The sequence below is a fragment of the Peromyscus californicus genome, unplaced genomic scaffold (genome assembly GCF_007827085.1).
Source record: "Peromyscus californicus insignis strain IS unplaced genomic scaffold, ASM782708v3 Scaffold_9__1_contigs__length_137607984, whole genome shotgun sequence".
In the NCBI taxonomy this organism is placed as follows: Eukaryota; Metazoa; Chordata; class Mammalia; order Rodentia; family Cricetidae; genus Peromyscus; species Peromyscus californicus.
In genome coordinates this window covers 91465467-91486662 of record NW_026294617.1, presented here as the reverse complement: position 1 = coordinate 91486662, position 21196 = coordinate 91465467, and the positions used below count along the sequence as shown (strand labels likewise).

Here is a 21196-nt window from a genome sequence, read left to right as displayed (position 1 = left end):
ACCAATATACAGCCCTGAAAACATATTCACACAAGTAACACTATAAGGAGTAATCAGGCTGTGTATATATTTGAAAGAGAGTGAGAGGAGTACATGGGAGAGCTTGTGAGGAGGAAAGAGAGGAAAGGTAGAAAATATAATTATATAAGCTCAAAAATATTTTTATATCATATTAAAACAAAAACAATACTTTCAAAACAAATTAAATCACAAACTATTTCCTGTTTCATTTCTCTACTTTCCTATGATAAAAGAAATATTTTTGAAAATCAAAATATAAGTAAGCGTTTAATTATATAATAGGGACTGAAGTCTTCAAAACCAATATCGATCTTTATTTTTTTCCTCTTCAGTATGAAATGTCAAAAGTTGGGAAATGGCTACTACATCATAAAACATACTCTCCTCATAGTAAAGTGGTTTTAACTGATTAAAGCAAATGCCTGAAATAAAGCTTTAAGTAATCAACCCAGAGAAAGAAAAAATACCAAATTACTTTTGAGTAAATTCTTCTTCAAAATATTCAAAGACTTAATTAAAAGTATAGTTACTGAGTAAGTATGCTTTAAATGCAGGTCACAGCCACATCTCTGGACCTGAGGGCCTTACCTCATCTATCTGCGGCTCCTGAGCTTGGGCAGCCTTGGATGTTGAGTCACAGTCTGGACTATAATGGTCACAATAGTCATATGCTGCCTTGGGGTCACCAGTGATCAAGAACTGCTGAATATCGCCCTGCAAAGAATCAGACATGGAGACAGTCAGCATAGGCAAATACACAGGCCTTCCACATGTTTGTAAGGTCAGAGTAGCCTACATTTGAATGTAGGAAGAAGAGAAATTACTTAAATGCATATCATTATAAAGATGAGTCTTATAAGACTGAGAGAAAAATTCATTATCAATTACACTGTTTTGCCTTATTTTCTGCTATAGAAAATCTGCTGTGTATTAATCTATCTATTAATATTCAGCTTTACAGAATTCACAATTGAATATGCAGAGTAAAAGACAAAGAAATACATGCCAAAGGAAATGTACTTCCATGGCTAAAATGTTGAATAGTTTACACTGAGATGTTATTGTTAGACAAATCTGGACGGGAATTTCTCAGTAGAATAATGTTCAGAAAATGAAAATGCTCACCCACAAAAACGAACAAGTACTACAGCAGAAAAAATATACATAAAAAAGCATGGATTTGGTACATTGCTAATGAGAGAAAAGAATATTTTGGAAAACATTTAAAATATAAAAATCTATATATATTTATAGAAAAACAAATTTTAGAGATAATAACAAGATTTTTCTAAAATGTTTTCATTCCAGTAATTTTAGACACAAAATAATAGAGATAAACACATTTAATTCATCAAGAAACTGCTGTGATATGAATTGCCACATCATTACTATAGCAATCTTAGAAATATAACTATGGCCAGAAGCTGTTCACGCTGACAAAACCCTGTAAGATTGAATTCTTCTTGAGAACATAATCTGCTGTACAACCTGGTTCAACTTTGAATAATTTCAAAATTAATCCATCTTTATTGAAATTTTATTAACTATAGTTACTTAAGATTGGATGAAATCATGAATACTAAATATAAAAGTCTTGAAAATAGAGAACCAGGAAAGAATTTATAGCATAATCATCAATATAGGCTTATTGAGAAAGTATTACATAAAAAATATTGAACACAGTATTGTAGACTGTGAAGGGTTCAATTTGATTGTCAATATGACTAGATCTATAATCACCTAGGGGGAAAACCTCTAGGAACATCTTCCAGGAAGTCTGTATTGGATTAATTAAGTTGGGAAGAGTCACCATATATGTGGGTAGCATCTTCTAGGTCATAGAGCCCTGGGCTGAATAAAAAGGAGAATTCACGCTGAGCATCAGCATTAATGGGTCTCTTCTTTCTGTATATGAACACAATAGACCAATTGCCTCAAGCTCCTGCTGCTGTGCATTCCCAACAGTGAATGATTGTATCATCATGCTGTGAGCTGAGATAAATTTTTCTTCTCTTAAGTCCCTCCCACCAAGTACTTGGCCATAATATTGAGGGATATAACTAGCACAGACAACAAAACATAATCGTGATGTCATCACTGCTCAATGTACAAACTTTCCTTACTCTGATGTCGAGTCAATACTGCGATTTCTGCATCTCACAGTATTTCTATTGTTATCTCATTTTAAACCTGCCATCACAATTTCCAAAATGATTGTGCTGATTTATGTTCTCACCAACAGTAACTAAACGTGCTCCACATCCCCCAGCATTTGTTGTTTTCTGTCTTTTGATATTAAAATTTCATTTCCATTATTATTTATTATTTACTTATTTATTTACTAATGTATTGTGTGCACAAGAATACAAGCATGTAGGCAGACTCTTGAAAACCTTCCAGGATGTGGGTCCTGGAGATTTAACTCTCAGGTCACAAAACTTGGCAGCGAGCACCTTTACCCACTGAACCACTCAAGGATCTAATAACAGCAACTTGTGTCTAGTGATTATTAGGGTTTCTAAAATATACTTACTTGATTATATGTTCTATTAAGATATATGTCTCAATATTTCACACACTTTATAAATTATCACCATTTTAAAAAAAACTGTGTATAACATGTATAATGTATGTATATGCATACACATATGTGTATACATACATTACACATATATACACACACATATATATACATATATGATATGTAAAGGAGTAGCAGGGGTGAATATAACCAAATATGTTATATGAAATTCTCTAAAATTTAATAAAAATATATAATTTTAAAAATATGTCCTTGAAAATGGTCTAATACACAGCATCGAAATTGCTGATTTAATGTCTTTGTTCTGAAAGGTTAAGAGAAATTTCTACTATTGTTTTTACAAATATTTACACATATATAAATATATGTGTGTGTGTGCATTGCTATTTCTTTTTCTATTTCATAACTTTCTATAGACTGCTTGTAGTTTAAAATTGAACCTCTTAGATGAGAACTGTGTCAGGGCCTATTGGTTTTTGTGTAGTAGTTGCTGGGGTTACTGTTTGCTCAGGATTGTTTTCTTTATTTTGGACATGGAAATATCTATTCCATTGTATAGTGACGAACAAAGATTTGCCATTTGCCGTGTTAACTGGTTAGAACCTTCAAAAATCTCAGAAAGCTCTTTATATATTAGAGCACATCTACTAATGTAAGTCTCTCTGCTTGCTGCATAGGCTCAGGGTCAGCAATACCTAAGCTATGAGGACAGTTTTTAGGTCTCTACTGGATTTACACAGTTCTTCTCTATACCCAGAGGGAAGCTGAACTCTGAATCTGTTACATTTATTCAAGTAACTTCAAGTAATTTCATTTTGTTATTAATTCACTAGTTTGTCACCTTAAAAAGTCCTTTGAACTTGCGTAGGTATGTATGTATGTACATATATGTTCAGATAGCACAGAAATAAGGAGAAGAAAAGTAATTTAATTTCCACTAAACATGAAATACAGCAAGTGCAGTGAATCCAGGTAAAAATACTATGGACTTCTATTGGTGACAGTATTATTATTGTTTCCAATATTTACTTGCCTATATCATAGAGCAATATAGGAAGTTGATGAAATAAACATTTTTCTGAGTGTTTTTTTCAATATTTTGTGTATATATAGGTGAGTTATGTCATTGGTTACTGATTTTTGACAGGCTGAAAATAAATGCATGCAAGTACCTAAAATATACTGACAGCACTTCACAAACCAAAACTCATCAATCAAGCCACAGTAGACACATCTGGACTGCCAGAGACGACTCACTCCAAAAAAGGAGAACACTGAGTGCACAGTTCTTCATTCTGGTGCCCCATAAAACCATCCCTGGGCAATCCTGGGCACAACCACTACATCCAGGAGTAATTTCACCACTAGTTTTAATTAGAACCTAAAATTCTAAATTTTCTTCTCCAGTTACCTGGATTGTGAGTTCCTTTAACTGAACTGAAATGGACAAATTGAGAATTCCTACCTAACATCCATTCCAGGGTGACAAATTATGAAGTTCCATATTTAATTGCTGAAACACACAAAATGTAGTGTCTCATATATGAATTCGATTTTTTAAATAGATTTTGAGAGGAATATTGTGTTTCCAACCACTTGCTTTTCTATTTATGGGACTTTACTTCTTTAATGGAGTGTTGCTAATATTTCCACTATAAATCCCTATTTCAGTATTTAATGGTTAGCCATAAAATATAGTATTGGAAATTTCTGTATAATTTCAATAGTACTATTTTCCCAGAAAGTATTTCACAGTGTTTTGTATTAATCATATGTTGTGTTATGAGACAGTCTATAAATAAACCTGAGTGTCATAACAGGTGTAATGAGCTGTAAATATTATTTTTGATGCTATAACATTTTCCAGAGCAAGAAAGGGCTGAAATTATGAAGTAAAACTGGCATCTGTAATATTCCAACATTAGAGGCATGAAAATGACATCTTGGTTCTCTAATGCTCTAGAAGCCAAGGTTGAGGTAGAGAGCATAGAATTACCTCGTGATCTACAGCTGCATGAACTAGCTCTATACAATATAGTATTTTCATATAGACTGTGGGGACTTACTGCAAAAGAGCAAAATGATTGCAAGAAAACCAAATCAAAGCTTTGTGAACAAATGAATAGCACTTTGTACTGTCGAAAAATCTCACCAAAACTTCATCACACTGCCAATTATATCCGTAATTATTTAAGCATCTTCCAGACCAAAAATGAATGCATACATTAACACTCTTATGACTTTGTTTTGAACTCTCTGTCTCTCTCTCTCTAATGTTTGCAAGTAATAAGAGTCTGGCTTCAAGTCCAACTGGCCCCTCTCTGTGAGACCAATCAGTGTTTGGTTGACTTCAAGTCTGCCTGACCACTGGCTGTGCCATACAGCAGTAAACCTCAGAGAATAAACAATGAAAGTCTAGGCTCAGATAAATTGTCATAATTAATACATGATCTAGTTGAATGATATGACCTGTAGATAGATTGTTTGCGTGAAATATAACCACAAGAATGGCAACAGACATTCGTATATATAACTGGGTAGCTTCATGGGATGCTGGGCTGATTCTCCATTACAACTGAGATATGACAGTCTTTTGAATGTCAAGCAATTAGTATCTATACTTTCTGTAGGCTTTTGGTTTGGTCTACATCTTAGATCTCAGTTCTAATATTAAAACTTGGATATTCCTTATGTTCTAAAGGTTCTCTTTCCATTTGTTATATCTTAAAGGGAAGAAGGAAAACAGACATTGATGATGCATCTCGATTTTCAGAAATTCTATAACTAAATAGTATATATCCTTTTTAATTTTTTTTTATAATTTAATTTAATTTTACATATCAGCCATGGATTCCCTTGTTCTCTCCCTCCTGCCCCCCCCCCCCCCGCCTTCCCCCCAGTCCAGCCCCCATTCTAATCTCCTCCAGGGCAAAGACTCCCCTGGGGATTGAGTTCAACCTGGTAGATTCAGTCCAGGCAGGTCCAGTCCCCTCCTCCCAGGCTGAGCCAAGTGTCCCTGTATAAGCCCCAGGTTCCAAACAGCCAGCTCATGCACTGAGGACAGGTCCTGGTCCCACTGCCTGGATGCCTCCCAAACAGTTCAAGCTAATCAACTGTCTCACTTATCCAGAGGGCCTGATCCAGTTGGGGGCTCCTCAGTTATTGGTTCATAGTTCATGTGTTTCCATTCGTTAGGCTATTTGTCCCTGTGCTTTATCCAACCTTGGTCTCAACAATTCTCGCTCATATAAACCCTCCTCTTTCTCACCAATTGGACTCCTGGAGCTCAACTTGGGGCCTAGCTGTGGATCTCTGCATCCGGTTCCCTCAGTCATTAGATGAGGTTTCTAGCATGACAATTAGGGTGTTGGCCATCCTATCACCAGAGTAGGTCAGTTCAGGCTGTCTCTCAACCATTGCCAGTAGTCTATTTTGGAGGTATCTTTGTAGATTTCTGTGGACCTCTCTAGCACTTTGCTACTTCCTGTTCTCATGTGGTCATTTATCATGGTCTCTTATTCCTTGTTCTCCCTCTCTGTTCTTGATCCAGCTGGGATCTCCCGCTCCCCTAAGCTCTCTTTCCCTCAACCCTTGCACTTCATTACCCCCACTCACATCCAGGTTGTTCATGTAGATCTCATTCCATTTCTCTGTCATTGGGCGATCCCTGTGTCTTTCTTGGGGTCCTGTTTTCCAGGTAGCCTCCCTGGTGATGTGAGTAGCAGACAAGTCATCCTTGTTCCATGTCTAGTATCCTCCTATGAGTGATTACATACCATGTTTGTCTTTCTGAGTCTGGGCTACCTCACTCAGGGTGATTTTTTTCTAGATCCATCCATTTGCCTGCAAACCTCATGATGTCATTGTTTTTCTCTGCTGAGTAGTATTCCATTGTGTATGTACCACATTTTATTTATCCATTCTTTGAAACTGAGAAGCTTTTGTAGAGCAAAGGATACGGTCAACAAGGCAAAGCAACAGCCTACAGAATGGGAAAAGGTCTTCACCAACCCCACATCTGACAGAGAACTGATATCCAGAATATATAAAGAACTCAAGAAATTAGACATCAAAATGCCCAACAGTCCAATTAAGAAATGGGCTATAGAGCCGGGCAGTGGTGGCTCACGCCTTTAATCCCAGCACTCGGGAGGCAGAGCCAGGTGAATCTCTGTGAGTTCGAGGCCAGGCTGGGCTACCAAGTGAGTTCCAGGAAAGGTGCAAAGCTACATAGAGAAACCCTGTCTCGAAAAACCAGAAAAAAAAAGGAAGAAAGAAATGGGCTATAGAACTAAACAGAGAATTCTCAACAGAGGAAGCTCAAATGGCTGAAAGACATTTAAGGAATTGCTCAACATCCCTAATCAACAGGGAAATGCAAATCAAAATGACTCTGAGATACCACCTTACATCTGTCAGAATGGCTAAGATCAAAACCACTGAAGACACCTTATGCTGGAGAGGGTGTGGAGCTAGGGGAATTCCCCTCCACTGCTGGTAGGAATGCAAGCTTGTACAGCAACTTTGGAAATCAATACGATGCTTTCTCAGAAAATTGGGAATCAATCTCCCCCAAAACCCAGCTATACCACTCTTGGGCATATACCCAAGGAATGATCAATCAAACCACAAGGGCACTTGCTCAGCTATGTTCATATCAGCATTGTTTGTAATAGCTAGAACCTGGAAACAACCTAGATGCTCTTCAACTGAAGAATGGATATTTATCCTTTTATAGTGTAAAAAAATCACACAGCTTCAATTTTGCTCCACAAAGTTATCTAGCATCTACATTTCCCATAGCAGACCCTTGTCTCTATCAGCTTGCAACCTGAAGGTGTCTCACTATAAATGAACACTTCATTAAATTTTTATACTATAATTCTAGAAAATAAGAGTTATCTAGACAAAGAAGGTGGGGAAATAGGGTTAAATAGAAAATTTTGTTTCCAAATTTTGTTTAATTGGATGCTGTTGATGGAGAGACAGTGAATAGTCAAGAGAATTACTGGCAAGTATGTGTAAACAACATGGAAAAACACTATCCACTCTAAGTAAGAATGGGAAAGCAAAGATGCTTACTCAGGAACACAACAGGAAAAAGCATGCAGCCCCATGATAGAGTGTGTAGACAGGAAGTAGTGGTTCAAATTTTAGCTCTTGATAGGAGGGAAGGAAAAGAGACATGTTGAGACGTGAGAGGGGAGATGAGAGACATGAGAAAGGTAGGTACAAACATAACTAGGGAGTGATCAAATATGTCAGTTTTTAGCATCATCATTTCCTGTGTCTTCTTACATGCCCTTATATTTCTGATGAAAAGGTACAAAGCAGTAAATAAGAGTATCGTAGGTAAACATATGGAAATGCTGTATCTTATTATTATAATCTATATAAAATGATGTTGTTCTAAGTAAAAAAGCTATTTTAAAATTATTTTCTTACTTTTATTTTTGATGTACTCTCTTATATCAAAATGACTGATACAGTTCCTGTACTAAACTGAAAATTTCACTAAATCAAAATCAGACATTTTATGAAATATGTGTGGTGATATATTGTGTACCCTAATAAACTTGTGTGAGGATCAGAGGACAGAGTCAGCCACTAGATTAGACACAGTGGTCAGGCAGTGGTGGCACACACCTTTAATCCTAGCACTTGAGATTTCATGACTTTGCTCGGGAAGCACACAAGCCTTTAATCCTAGGAAGTAATATGGCAGGGCAGAGAAATGTATATAAAGTGTGAGGAAACAGGAACTCTCTCTTTAGTCTGAGAATTTCATAGAGGTAAGAACTAGTGGCTGGCTGTTCTGCTTCTCTGATCTTTCAGCTTTCACCTGATATCTGGCTCTGGGTTTTTTATTATAAGACCATCTAAGATTCGAACAGCAATATGTTCAAGAGAAATTAGAAAATAGATATGTACATATGAACTTATACATGAATTTATATACCTTTTACTTTATTTTAAAAATAAAAGTGGTTATCAAGTTTCAAATCTTCAAATTTCTTTGTACCTCAGGATTCACAGTCTGTACATATGAGCAGTCAAAGATGGGAGGCATGCTCAAACTTGAAAGCGAGAATTTTCTAGTGCAATGGAAGTATTTGATGGTGGTGGGAGGGACCTGTTTTTTAACAGCTGGCAACAGGAACCTATATTATTGTAATTGAAATCTCAGGAATTTATCCTGAAAAAAAAAAACCTTTTTCTTTTTTATATATAAGCACAGATAGACAATACAGATATATCTAAAGAAAAAAATTATTTTCCAATAATTTTAAAAACTCATGCAAGGATTTTAGCAGGTAAATTCCAGGTTCCTTATTTTGACTGTTTACAGATCAATCTTGAATCCATTCATTCAGTGACTGCTTCTGAAGGTTAATATCATGCTGACTCTCTGGAGAGAAGTGAAGGGAACAATGGGGGAAAAGGTGAATGAAGGGCACTGCTCTCAATGGCTACTCCATCTTGGTCTTGAGATTACTATGCACCAAAAGCATTACAAGAAATCCATTTGTTTATTGCTTTATGTTTCTATCTGTAAAGAAGATAGAAATCTGGGAAAAGTAAGGAAAGAACTTTCACATGGGAAAGTCAGAGGAAATATGCAGCAGGGTTAACACATAAATGAGATAATTTATGGGGAAATGTTCACCTTTTCTTTTAACATAAGAATACTTATTGTCGTCTGACTCCCCAAATCATATTGCTAGCACTTCTTTCTCTTATCTTATGGTCAAAGATATTTTTTTACTAGACCCGTACAGTACAGAAAATGGAAATGACCACAAAGGGCTGGAAAGGTAGGAATGCTCCCCTCCCCCATATTTTGACTTGTCACAGGAGTTTCCCTTCCTTACCATTAATGTAAGGTACTGCTGGGAAGTACTTACACAGGCCTTCAGTTCTCACTGAACTCTTGTTACAGATTGTTCATCATCCAAAGACCCTGTACTAAAACTTTATCCCTACTACGGTGGGGATGCCCTTGGAAAGTGTGTGATTCTTTGGTCATGGGGTAGGCAGACTCTCAAAGTGGACTTGGGACTTTGAGTGTTTTTCATCCCTTGTTCCATCTGTCACGTCTCACACCTCCAAATACAGTTCCAGCGTGATGTGTACTTGTCTGCTCCCTTTATCAAACCAGTGATGTTTCCTTACTATAGGAATAAAATGTTCAAGTGATGAGTTACATAAACTTTTCCTTAAGGTAGCTGCCTCAGGAATTTTATCTAAATATTACAAATCATCTAATAAAAAAGTTGCTACATTACAAAAATTTTGTGTAAAGATGACAAGGGAGGTTTAAATTAACTGAACACTGAAGAGTTGGAAGGACAGCTTCTTCAGCAAATGGTGCTCAGGAAACTAGCTACCCTGATGTAGAATAACAAAGTAGAAACCTATGCCTCATCTTAGAAAATAACCAATTAGAAATTAATCAAGCACCTGAATATAAGACTTGAAACTCTGAAACTACTAGAGGAAATAATTTAAAATATCAACTAGGCAACTACTTCCAAAATAGGCCTCAAAGAACTCCAAATATAATTGCAAGATTTTACAAGTAAGACTTTATCAAGCTAAGTAAGTTCTGCCCAGCAAAGAAAACAACAGAGTGCAGAGATGGCCTCCAGAATCTGTGTCAACTTTCATCAAACAAGAGATTAACATTCAGTACATATAAAGAACTCAAGACTTATACCTCCAAAGAATAAATAACCCAACCAATAATAGTTCAAGTGAATTGAACAGATGAGTCTCAAAAATATAAATGACCAATAATGACAAGAAAAAATTCTCAACATCCTTAGCAACATGGGAAATATAAATCAAAACTGCACTGAAATTCACCTTGGAAAAATCACCAGGAAGACAAATGTGTGGTGGGGAAAGAACCCTCAGACACAGTAATTGGAAGTGTTATCAGTCACAATGGAAGTCTGCATGGAGTCTCCTTAAAATATAATTTATTTTATCTTGCTATACCTACCATTTGGGATATATATGGAAATGTACTTAATTAACTCAGCACACAGTAGAGGTACACCTATGTTCCTTGTCACTACTGACCACAAACAAGTTATGGAATCATTGGTTCTCCTCATTGGATGAACAGATAATGAAAATGTGGCATGTATGCACAATAGATGTGTGCAGTGAAGGTCTACCTGGTTAGATTTCATATGAAAATGAGAATTCTTCTGAACATTGTAGGTGTGCTCTGAGAAGGCTAAATTTAGAAGCAACCTACTCGTTTATTGAACACAGCAAAGCATCCTGATAGTAGCATGGGGAAAACTGGCTGGTTTGAGTCCCATGCAGAGTGACAAAAAGGATGCAAAACAAAAATGTTGGGAGACATGGCAGCCTGGACAGAGTAAGAGAGCAAAGAAAGCTTACTGGAATAGCACTTGTGTAGGCAAGGAGGGTGTGGTTGAACAACCTCTTGCCAAAGAAAAGACTGGGGATGCTAACCATTAGCAATGGAAGGAATCTCAAATATCTTCAAGGCCCCTACTCCCATTATAGGACAATAAAAGCCTAGAAGAACAAATTTATTTCAGAGACCTTCCACTGGTACAGTGAGCAATTAAGTGCACCATGACTGCTATAGCTGGGCTCACGTGATGGGAAGCCTCAGTACAGACCGTGTAATCTAGTTTTTCAGGGGAAAATGCAAGAGTTAGCATAATGGAAGCTTCTACCAAGATTTTTCTTTCTTTAAGCCTTAGAATACAGTACTATTGTGCAGAATGGACACTTCACAGGTGATTGCTGATGAAGCTGGCCATAGGAGAAGTAAACATGAAGTTAAAGTAGCATCAGAGAGTCTAGCAAGTTGCAAGGGCTGCTGGGGAAAGATGAGAATACCATATGACACTAGCCCAGGAGCTTATGTGATAGGACTCAGCACAGCAATATGGGAAGGGCTCCTCAAGCCGTTGGGTGCACACCTCTTGCCCCAGCATCTCCAATGTGCAACAGACATAACATAAGGATGTAGCATTTATCGTGTTAATGTCCAGTCTTGCTTTGGGCCAGTTTCTTCCATCTACTGCTTGATCCCTCCTTTCTCCAGAAAGGAGGGACATTTAGCCCATACAGGTCCCACCATTGTATCTTAGAAGCATGTAACTTGATACTTTACTTTTACCCTGGCATATAGCTGACAATTTTCTTGTGTCTCACATAAAACTTTGGTTTTGGGTTTTGAGCAAAGCTGGAAGAACTGAGAGACTTTGAGACTTGGGACCTATGGAAATGAATTCATTTGGGTTATTAAAAAAATATCAGTAATTAAGGAGAACAGGGATTGGAATATTATGCTTTGAATACTGAAATTTCTTTTAACAGGCCTAACATTCAATGTTTGACTGGCACTACTGATGAGAACTAGTGGTAATACTTAGGCAATTACGACATTCCTTCAAGAAAGATGGTGGGACCATGATCATTTTCCTTTCCTTTGTTTTGGCTTGAGACATTAGTCTTGAACTGCTGTGTCCATTCTCGCCAGGATGTACTATCATCCACCATCCTCTCCAGAGATGAGATAAATGGGAGCCTGCCCTGGACTTTGAACATCCAGACCTGAGCTGCATAAGCCTTTTCTCTTTGTGTGGGGTACTTGGGTGTTTCCCTGATGTAAGGCAAAGCTGGTACTACTAACACATCTCTGTACTGCTCTTTCTTCCCTTTCCCCTTTAGCCCCCAAGAAGGTAATGGTACTCAGATTCCTCAGCTTTGTTCTTTGCACTTCTACAAGCATGATTTTGGTTTCCTAATGAAGTTGAAGGAGTCCCATGTATTTAAAGGCCCTAAGATGATAATTTTATGTTTTAATTATACATAAAAATTTTTTAACAATTTATATAAAAAGTATAGATGTGTCATTTGTTAGGAAAGATCCAGGCCTATACTATAAGACAGTCTGTTGCACTGGAATGTAAACTACACAAAAGTCGTTGTATTCTCTGTGATGCTCAGAGTGTCCATACTCAACTAGCATGTACTAGGTTTTCAGTAAACACCAAATAAATGGCTCTACAGGCAAATATTTTTCTCATCATTGAAAGATTCCATTTAAACATATGTAAACTAAAAACAAGTAAACAAGTTCTTCATCTTCTGGACCTTGACATAGACATCTCCTTCTGCTGGTGATATTAAAGATTTCTTTTAATGTGGATGAGTGTTTTGCATATACATAGGTGTATCGTGAGCATGCCTGGAGGCCACAGAGGTCACAAAGGGGCATCAGATCCCCTGGAACTGGAATTATAGTCAGTTTTGAGCAGCTATATAGATGCTGAACTTGGGTCCTCTGCAAGTGTTGTTAACCACAGAGTCACCTCTCCAGCCCCCTGATTCTGATAATAACCTGTCTCATTTTTCAATAATAAATTACAACTCTGAATATTTAGAAAGTACCATTACTTTTCTTGCATTTCCTAAAAAAATTTTGAAAAATTATATGTAAAATTTAAGCTGTTTGTAAACTGAAAATTGCACATGGTAAAACACATTTTTACAAATTTTTAGAGGCAATTGAAATATCAGTATAAAGTTTATGGAATGTGGCTCTAGATTTCACTTGTAATTGCTCCAAGAGTAAGTTCCAAGAAAATCAGTTTTGTGGATCTTAAAGTGATTATCCATAAGCCAATCATGCCAGGAAAAAGAAAGGAAAAAAAATCATGTAATAGAAAAGAAAGAAAAATCTATGCAACTGAACTGTCTGGCAGTCGCTACAGTGAAGGCAGAGGTGTGGCAGAATGTTACACTCTGTTGGATAGATGTTCCCTTCTTTCCCAATTATCTACTCACAGTTAAAATATAAAATATGTAAAAAAAAAAAAAAACCAAGTAGGTCTTGGTAGAGTTTCTAATTGCATACCCAGGAAGAAGAAGGTGGACACTAAATCTTACATGAGGTTAAAACTCTTGTCCAGGAAAGTCACATTAGTTGAACTGTACTTCCAGCCTACTGAGACTTCTGAATTTGCCAAGACAGTAAGTCTCATCACTGTATTTTGTTCTCAAACATTCCCTACAGTTAGTGATACTTTCTCAACTATTTTGTGGGATGAAGGGAAGCTGCCAAAATGCTTAGAGTTGTAGTGTGATTGAAATACACACCAGAGATTGCATCGGAACCATAATTCAAAGGAAAAAATGAGAGAAACCACATAGTCAGTGTCATAACTACAGCCCACACAGCCCTAATAGGGCACCAAAGCCAGATGAGGAAACCAATTTTATGAAAATAAGCTGTGTCCTACGTTATTTAAATGTATTTCTAATTCAATAGACATTTACCAAGTATTACATATGGTACAGAAAACATCTGACACAAGAGAAAACACTTTCCCTAAAGCATACATTTATCTTATACTTTCTATATGTTCAATAGTAAAAGAATTCTTATTTAAGCATAAGTACTAATATGGACCCATTCCACACAGTGAACAAGCAAAATGAATACAACGTTTAATAAAAAAGTAATATACCTTATTCACTACTTCCCTAAAGCAACAGGTCATCTATGTTTCTTAATAAGTCTGGAGAGTATATTTAGCATTTAAACTTTATCAGTGAAATAATTTGTATGGCAAGCATGACTATATACTTTTTTTTTAATATTACAGAAAGCTTCTGCCTTTACCAAATTGGTATTCTAGAAGCAGAAAGGAAATAAGCAAATGGTAGAATGCCAGAAACAATTGCAAAAAAAAAATAGAACAAAGAAGAAGGGTGATAGGTCAGAAGGATAGACTTTATATAGCTAGTTCAATACGAGAAAATTTTACTAACTGAAGGACACCAAGAATGAACTTAGAGGGGAATGAATGGAACTAACACAGGTCCCTCCAAACAGAGACTGTTGGATGAATAGGTAGGAACTATGCTGTAAGCAGCATGTTTGAAGGAAGGGACACACTGTGGACTGAAAGGGGCAAGGAGGAAAGGAATCATGCAGTTGGAGAGAATTACAGAGGATGAGACGCAACCTGCAGACATATGAAAGGATGAAATGTGTACTCCGAATCAATAGAAAAGTACCGGGATGTTATGATCAAAGAGGTGACATCAGCCATTCTCTCATTCCATCTTTCCCTTGGGAGCTGATTGCCAGGAATAAAGACTGGGAACTGTGGAGCCATTACATGGAGGCCTGAACAGAGGAAACCAATAGACAAGCCTTCGGTAGTATGCACAGCATGCTTTTCACTCATGTAGGAACTATATCCAGCCATTTATAGAACAAAGTGAACCAAGCTACGCTTTTAAAAGATCACATTCTAAAAGTAGCTCAGCAATAAAGAAATTAATTGCATTCCTTGTATACTCATTTGAGCTGGAGATACTTTCACATTAATGGTGTGTTTACCATAAAACACAGGATAGAAAAGAGGATGATACACAGTTTTGTCCAGGATAATATTATGGCTTGTCATCTTTTAAAGGTTATTTTAAAGGTTGCAAATGTAGTTTATAAACCATAAAAAGATAGTTAAAGCCCTTTCCTTTTAGCTAGTGTTCAAAAGAATTCATGTCTGAAAACACCACATATTTACTCAGAGTAGCATTATCAGGAACCTGAAGTAGTAAGTTCCTTTTCCATTAGCTCCATGTGTTCAATCAGTCCTCTTGAGTGCTGTCCTATTTTACTTTCTATGGCTGCAATAAACACTATGGCCAAAATCATCAGGGGAAGGTTGTGTCACTCCCATGGCACAGCCCATCTGAAGTCAGGTCAGGAACGCAGGCAGGAACTTGGAGACAGACACGGAAGCAGAGACCGTGGAAGGCTGCTGTTGACTTGCTTGCTTGCAGCCACCATTTCCACACACTTAAAAATCTGTGCAGAGGTGATGACAGCCCCTCTGGGTTGAGCTCTCCTCCACCTATCAGCAATCAAGAATGTGTCCCATGGGTCAGTCTGATGGAGGAACTCCCTCAATTGATGGTCCTCTTCCCAGGGAGTTCTGGCTTTTGTCAAGTTGACAAAAACCACCCAACACAGGTGCCAAGTTCTACTGGACAGCTGCACCATACTTCTCAAGGCTCGAGTATTATTACAGAGAGAGGATAGAAAATCTTTAAGAACCAGAAGTAGTTGGTATTCGTAGTGAAACAGTTATTTGTGGACATGATAGCACCATTGTTCACCTGAAGTCACAGAGGCTGTAATTAAATGCACAAGATCAAACCACTCAAAATCCCAACATGGATGACAGAGAGGCTCCTAAAGTTCTACTCTAACTGAGGATATGTTGGCATCTAATGGCTGAGTCAGGGAGAGTCAGTTTTTCCACATGGATGAAGCACCTGAGAAGCTACTCAGAGTAGACAGTCCTACACCTATGCACACACAGACAGCACAAAGTGACTTGGTGGGTTCAAAAAAAAGCAGAGGACATAAAGTCAGGAGGAACTGGTAATGAGGGAGCACAAAAAAGATAATGGAACAGAGGGGATAGGAGGTGGATGTAATGAAAACACATTATGTGCATGGTTTGAAATTCTTCAACTGTTTTTTTTTTAAAGTTGACAAATTGCTATGGAATAATAGTTCTTAACATTTGAAATGAAAAAGAGAAGGGGTACCACCTTTTTCAAAGGTAAGCTATACAGAGACAAACTTGTAAAAGGAGAGATATAACAAATTTGATATTTTAATTATACATGAGGTCAGGAGATAAATGGGTTCCACTTAGAGGAAAGAGTAGTGTATGCATGATGGTGCTTTATATCTGTACAGAGTCTCCAAATCTAACTCTACCTCAAATGCTTCATTTTTATCCTACAAGCAAACTCAGTCAAAATGCAGACTGAATGTGAAATTTTAATAAGACATCAATAAAGTCCTAAAATATAAAATACATACCCCCATCTAGTAATCAAATTTCATTGATGCAGAAGTGATCATATATATATATATATATATATATATATATATATATATATATATATATATATGCAGGCGGGCAATTGGACACCCTATAGCCTTTAATGAAGTTCAGGCACATCTCAAAGGAAAGACTGAGCGAGTGCCCACATGTTCCCTGAACGTTGGTTGTAACTCATGTCGTGCATTTTTGTGTGTTGTTCTTCACCACATATGTCATATGAACTCACTCTGCAGCACTCAGGAATGTAATTACACACTGAAAATCCAAAACCAGATGCTCCTTCCAGCCATGAGGAGGGAAAACTCTCAAGAACTGGTTAAACCAAATTGTGTACATATGTCCAGGAGCAGCACTTAAGTGTCTCCTTAAACAGAAACTCAGAGGAGAAACTGTCATATTTGGCATCTCAATTACATAAAGAATTAGTCATACCAATTCTAACCAAAATCTGACAAGCTGAACTAGTAGATAACAAGGTCGTGGGTACCAAAGAGTGATGGCTCGGTTGATAACACACTTGTTGTATTAGGCATGAGGATCTAAATTCAATTCTGTGTACCCACTTTAAAAAAAAAAAAAACAGTCTGACATGGAGACATGTGCCTTGTCAACCTAGTATTGAAGAATTGGAGACAGAAGGGCCCTAGGCATAGCTGGCCGGCTGGCCTAGCCAAGTCAGTAAAGACAAGTTCAGTGGGAGAGTCCGTCTCAAAAACAAAAACATAAGGAAACTGAAGAAGACACCTGATGTCTGCCTCTCACCTTCACACACACACACACACACACATACACACACACACACACACACACACACACACACACACACACACTTAAGCATATCCACATATTCACTCAAAAGAAATAAAACTGTTTTATTAAAAACTGCTTTAAGACACTGTTGTGTATATACATTTAACTGTTTCTACACAAAAACTTTTCTCCACAAAAAAAGAATTTCATTTATTTTTCAATGTTAAAAAATTTAAAAATTTCTATGAATATATGTAGCTGGAGATTTCTCCAGTCCCACTGGGACCTGCAGCCACTCAGACCCAAATAAACACACAGAGACTTATATTACTTATAAACTGTATGGCTGTGGCAGGCTTCTTGCTATCTAGTTCTTATATCTTAAATTAACCTGTTTCTATTAATCTATAAGTTGCCATGTGGCTTGTGGCTTACTGGTATCTTTACATCTTACTTCTCATGGCTGTGGCAGCTGACAGCCTTCCTCTTCCCAGAATTCTCTCCTCTGCTTGTCCTGCCTATACAATACTTCCTTCATAGCTACTGGCCAATCAGCATTTTATTTATCAATCGATCAGAGCAACACATTTCACAGCATACAGAAAGACATCCCCAGCAAATATACTAAATGCTTATAGCAGAATAGCTGCAGGATGCTAAGATTTTCTGGGTGTAGTGATGGAATTTTAACACAAATCTCTATTGAACTTGTGTTACAATGCTCAATTTTGACTTTATGTATAAATATCAAATTTAGCAAATTAACACTTCAGATTTGTCGGCTACAGCTTGCTGTTTCTCTTGCAATTATATATTTCCTTACATTTATAAAACAAATAATTGTGGTTTTAGGGTGCATTACACAAAACATGAATCATGAATGTTTTACATAAGAATTTCAACATATTTTTAAAGCCAGAGCTATATTCTAAAATGCACAGCTAACCAACTTCTTTAAGGCAAGAATAAAGCAGACAAATATAAATCACTGAGAAGTGCCATTGCTTTGCTTCCGTACATACTCTAGAATGCTTCAAGAGTGTAAACAATGAAGTCCTAGTTGATAATAACACTTGTTTTTGTTTTCAGCTGTTAGAGATTTCTTTAGAACATTAAATTATAAATCTGTATCTCATACAAAGTGACATGAAGCTCCTTATGTTAACTACACTTCTACCAAATTCCAAAAGTAAGTAACAATTTTTGGAATTAAGTCCAAATTAAAGAATCTTTAAAGAATCCTTACAGAATCCTCTGCTCACATGGATGTGTTTTCCCAAATGTTAACTCATTTGATCTTCATATTTTTCAGTAATACAAAGAACACTTCTCATTGTACAGATGAGGTTAAATAAATAAAGTCATGCCCCCACTCTCATTCTCATTCCAAACACCACATCAGGGCAGTATGACCCCAGAGTGAACACACTAACGACCTGGATTTGACTACACAGCTGCCGAGGGAGAGAAATTCCACTCCTTCTGCTACAGAGGTTTTCAACCTTCCTAAGGCTGTGAGCCTTGAATGCAGTTCCTCACAGTGTGGTGACCCCCCAACCTTAAAATTATTTCATTGTTACTCCATAACTGTAATTTTGCTACTGTTATGAATCATAATGTAAATATCTGTGTTTTCTGATGGTCCAAGAGGACCATGACACACAGGGTGAGAACCACTAATCTACCACTTCTTAAAGCATCTATGATATCTCTGTCTGGAGCTAGGAATTAGTATATGTAGATAGATAAGAAAAATAATTTATCTAAATTTACACACACATGGGGGCCACAGCAAAGAGATATACTTTTTAAATTACATAATTCACTTTTATTTGCAATTAATGAATTGAAAAGGACCTCTTTTCAAACAAGACAAGTGATGTACTAGGCCCAGTAGAATGGTGAATTTTGATAAAGTAGCTTGAGTGAGAACAAGGGAATAGCTTAATGAAAGAACAGATTGTCTAAAATGCTATTTCCTATATTTTTCCTTATTTTTGAGAATAAGAATGAAATGCAATCATATCCCGCAATACTTGTCCCACCTCTGTAATTTCCCCTCCAAACCTTTCAATTTTGTGTTTCAATTCTATGTTTGTTTTGTTTTTGTTTGTTCATTTTGGTAACCCAATAAATTCAGTTAGTGCTGCCCCTGTGTACAGAATAGGACTTCATCCAAGGCAGCATGGTAAACCTACCAGTTATGGGGAGAGAGACAGATTTATTCTTTATTGATTTTATACTTCTCAAGAAAAATTCATCCAAGAGTTCACAAGGAATGCTAAACAAATAGGTCTCTGTACTAATGTAAAAACTCTAAAGATTTCATTAAACATATGGGAGTGTGTAAAACTTACTGGGAGACAAGGACTTGTTTAATTCAGTTCATTGCAGTCTCAATTATCCATCTCTGCTGATTAAAGCTATTTTTCACCTTAAGTTGGGAAAGGTATCCCCCTCAAAAGACTGAAAATGCCCTTCAGTTAAGTCAGTTTCTCCAATGATTTCAGCATGAAATAACATATCAGTTTGGAATAGTAAGAGGAAAATGCTTTAATTCCATCAAATTACAACACTTGCTTATCAAATTATAACCCTTGGTTACCCTCTGCATATCTTCTTTCCCTCAACAGTCATTGTACTACTTAGTTACTGATCGATGCCTTTAGCTTCACCTTTAATCTCTCAAGTGAAATAACTGAAACTGTTATCATCCCTCACTTTCACCCTTCTAAGATTTATATTCCATGAAATAGGTCCTCAACATTTTATGAAACACAAATGAGATTATGGAAAGTGATTGGTGAATGCAACAGTGACAATTTGTATTTGTATCTTATAACAAAAGACATTTCACAGAGAACTCAGACCAAGACGGTTTCAGAAATGAATTGTAAGATAATAAAATTACACTAACTTTAGTGGTCTAGAGGATGAAATAGAGACTGAATATGATGTTAGAGTTTCCATAGTGTCTGTTTTTTATCATAAGGAATTAAACCTTCAAGTATCATCATTATTACTGCCATGTACTGTGTACTATGTAGTATGTGCCTATGGTGGTAGAAGCCCAGTACACCTCAAGCTGGCTGATGATGATAGCAACATTTTCTGGGAACAGCAAAATAGAAAACACCTTGACTTCTGAAAAAGTAGGCACACTGGAAGAGAACCAAATTTAGAGACTCAGATCCACAGGTGCTGCCTCACCTCGTCTGGTGAGTTTCTTTTTGTTTCTTTCATTTCTTATTTATTTTTAGCCTGATTTTTCCCCAGGTGTAGAGTATAATATCTGAATAAAGGTAGGAAATGCTGTGGCTAAAACTATGGAAGGAATCTGAGTTTGTGCATAGAAGAACAAGGGAAAAGTTAAAGACTGCAAGTGGAATATGCAGTAAGAAAAATAGGAGAATAACCTAAATTCATATTTTAATAACACAAATTTTAGACTATCTCCCAAACTGCACCATGTATCATGAATTAAAATCAGTTTAGGCCAGGCGGTGGTGGTGCACACCTTTAATCCCAGCACTTGGGAGGCAGAGCTAGGCGGATCTTTGTGAGTTCGAGGCCAGTCTGGTCTACAGAGCGAGATCCAGGAAAGGCACAAAGCTACACAGAGAAACCCTGTCTCAAAAAAACCAAAAAAAAAAAAAGAGTCAGTTTAGAAAATACTTAAGAGGAATGAACTGACATTAAAACTGTCTGTACATGCCTCATGTACCTCCCTTTTATGGACCAGACAAAATTCTAAGAAATGCCCACCTTCCCAGGAGTTAAACACTCCACCATAACTGAGTCATGGGTGGTAAAGTGGACACCTTCATTTTATTTAAGGGGTTCTATAAGATCTCACAGTAACAACCAGACAGATCATTCTCTCAGGCATCTAGAAAAGAGAGTGAGGAAGAATATTTTAAATAAACTGAAATATTCAGAACTGCCAATCACA

The 21196-nt window shown here is 36.9% G+C and overlaps 1 protein-coding gene across 2 annotated transcripts in view; it reads right to left on the bottom strand.

The window, feature by feature from the left end:
- Positions 1–21196, bottom strand: part of Col11a1 (collagen type XI alpha 1 chain) — a 199630-nt gene that overhangs the window by 137271 nt on the left and 41163 nt on the right. For both annotated transcript variants that reach the window (XM_052730954.1, XM_052730953.1), the window contains one exon: positions 610–735. In XM_052730954.1, the coding sequence (XP_052586914.1) occupies positions 610–735 (126 nt within the window). The remainder of the gene's footprint in view (positions 1–609; positions 736–21196) is intronic.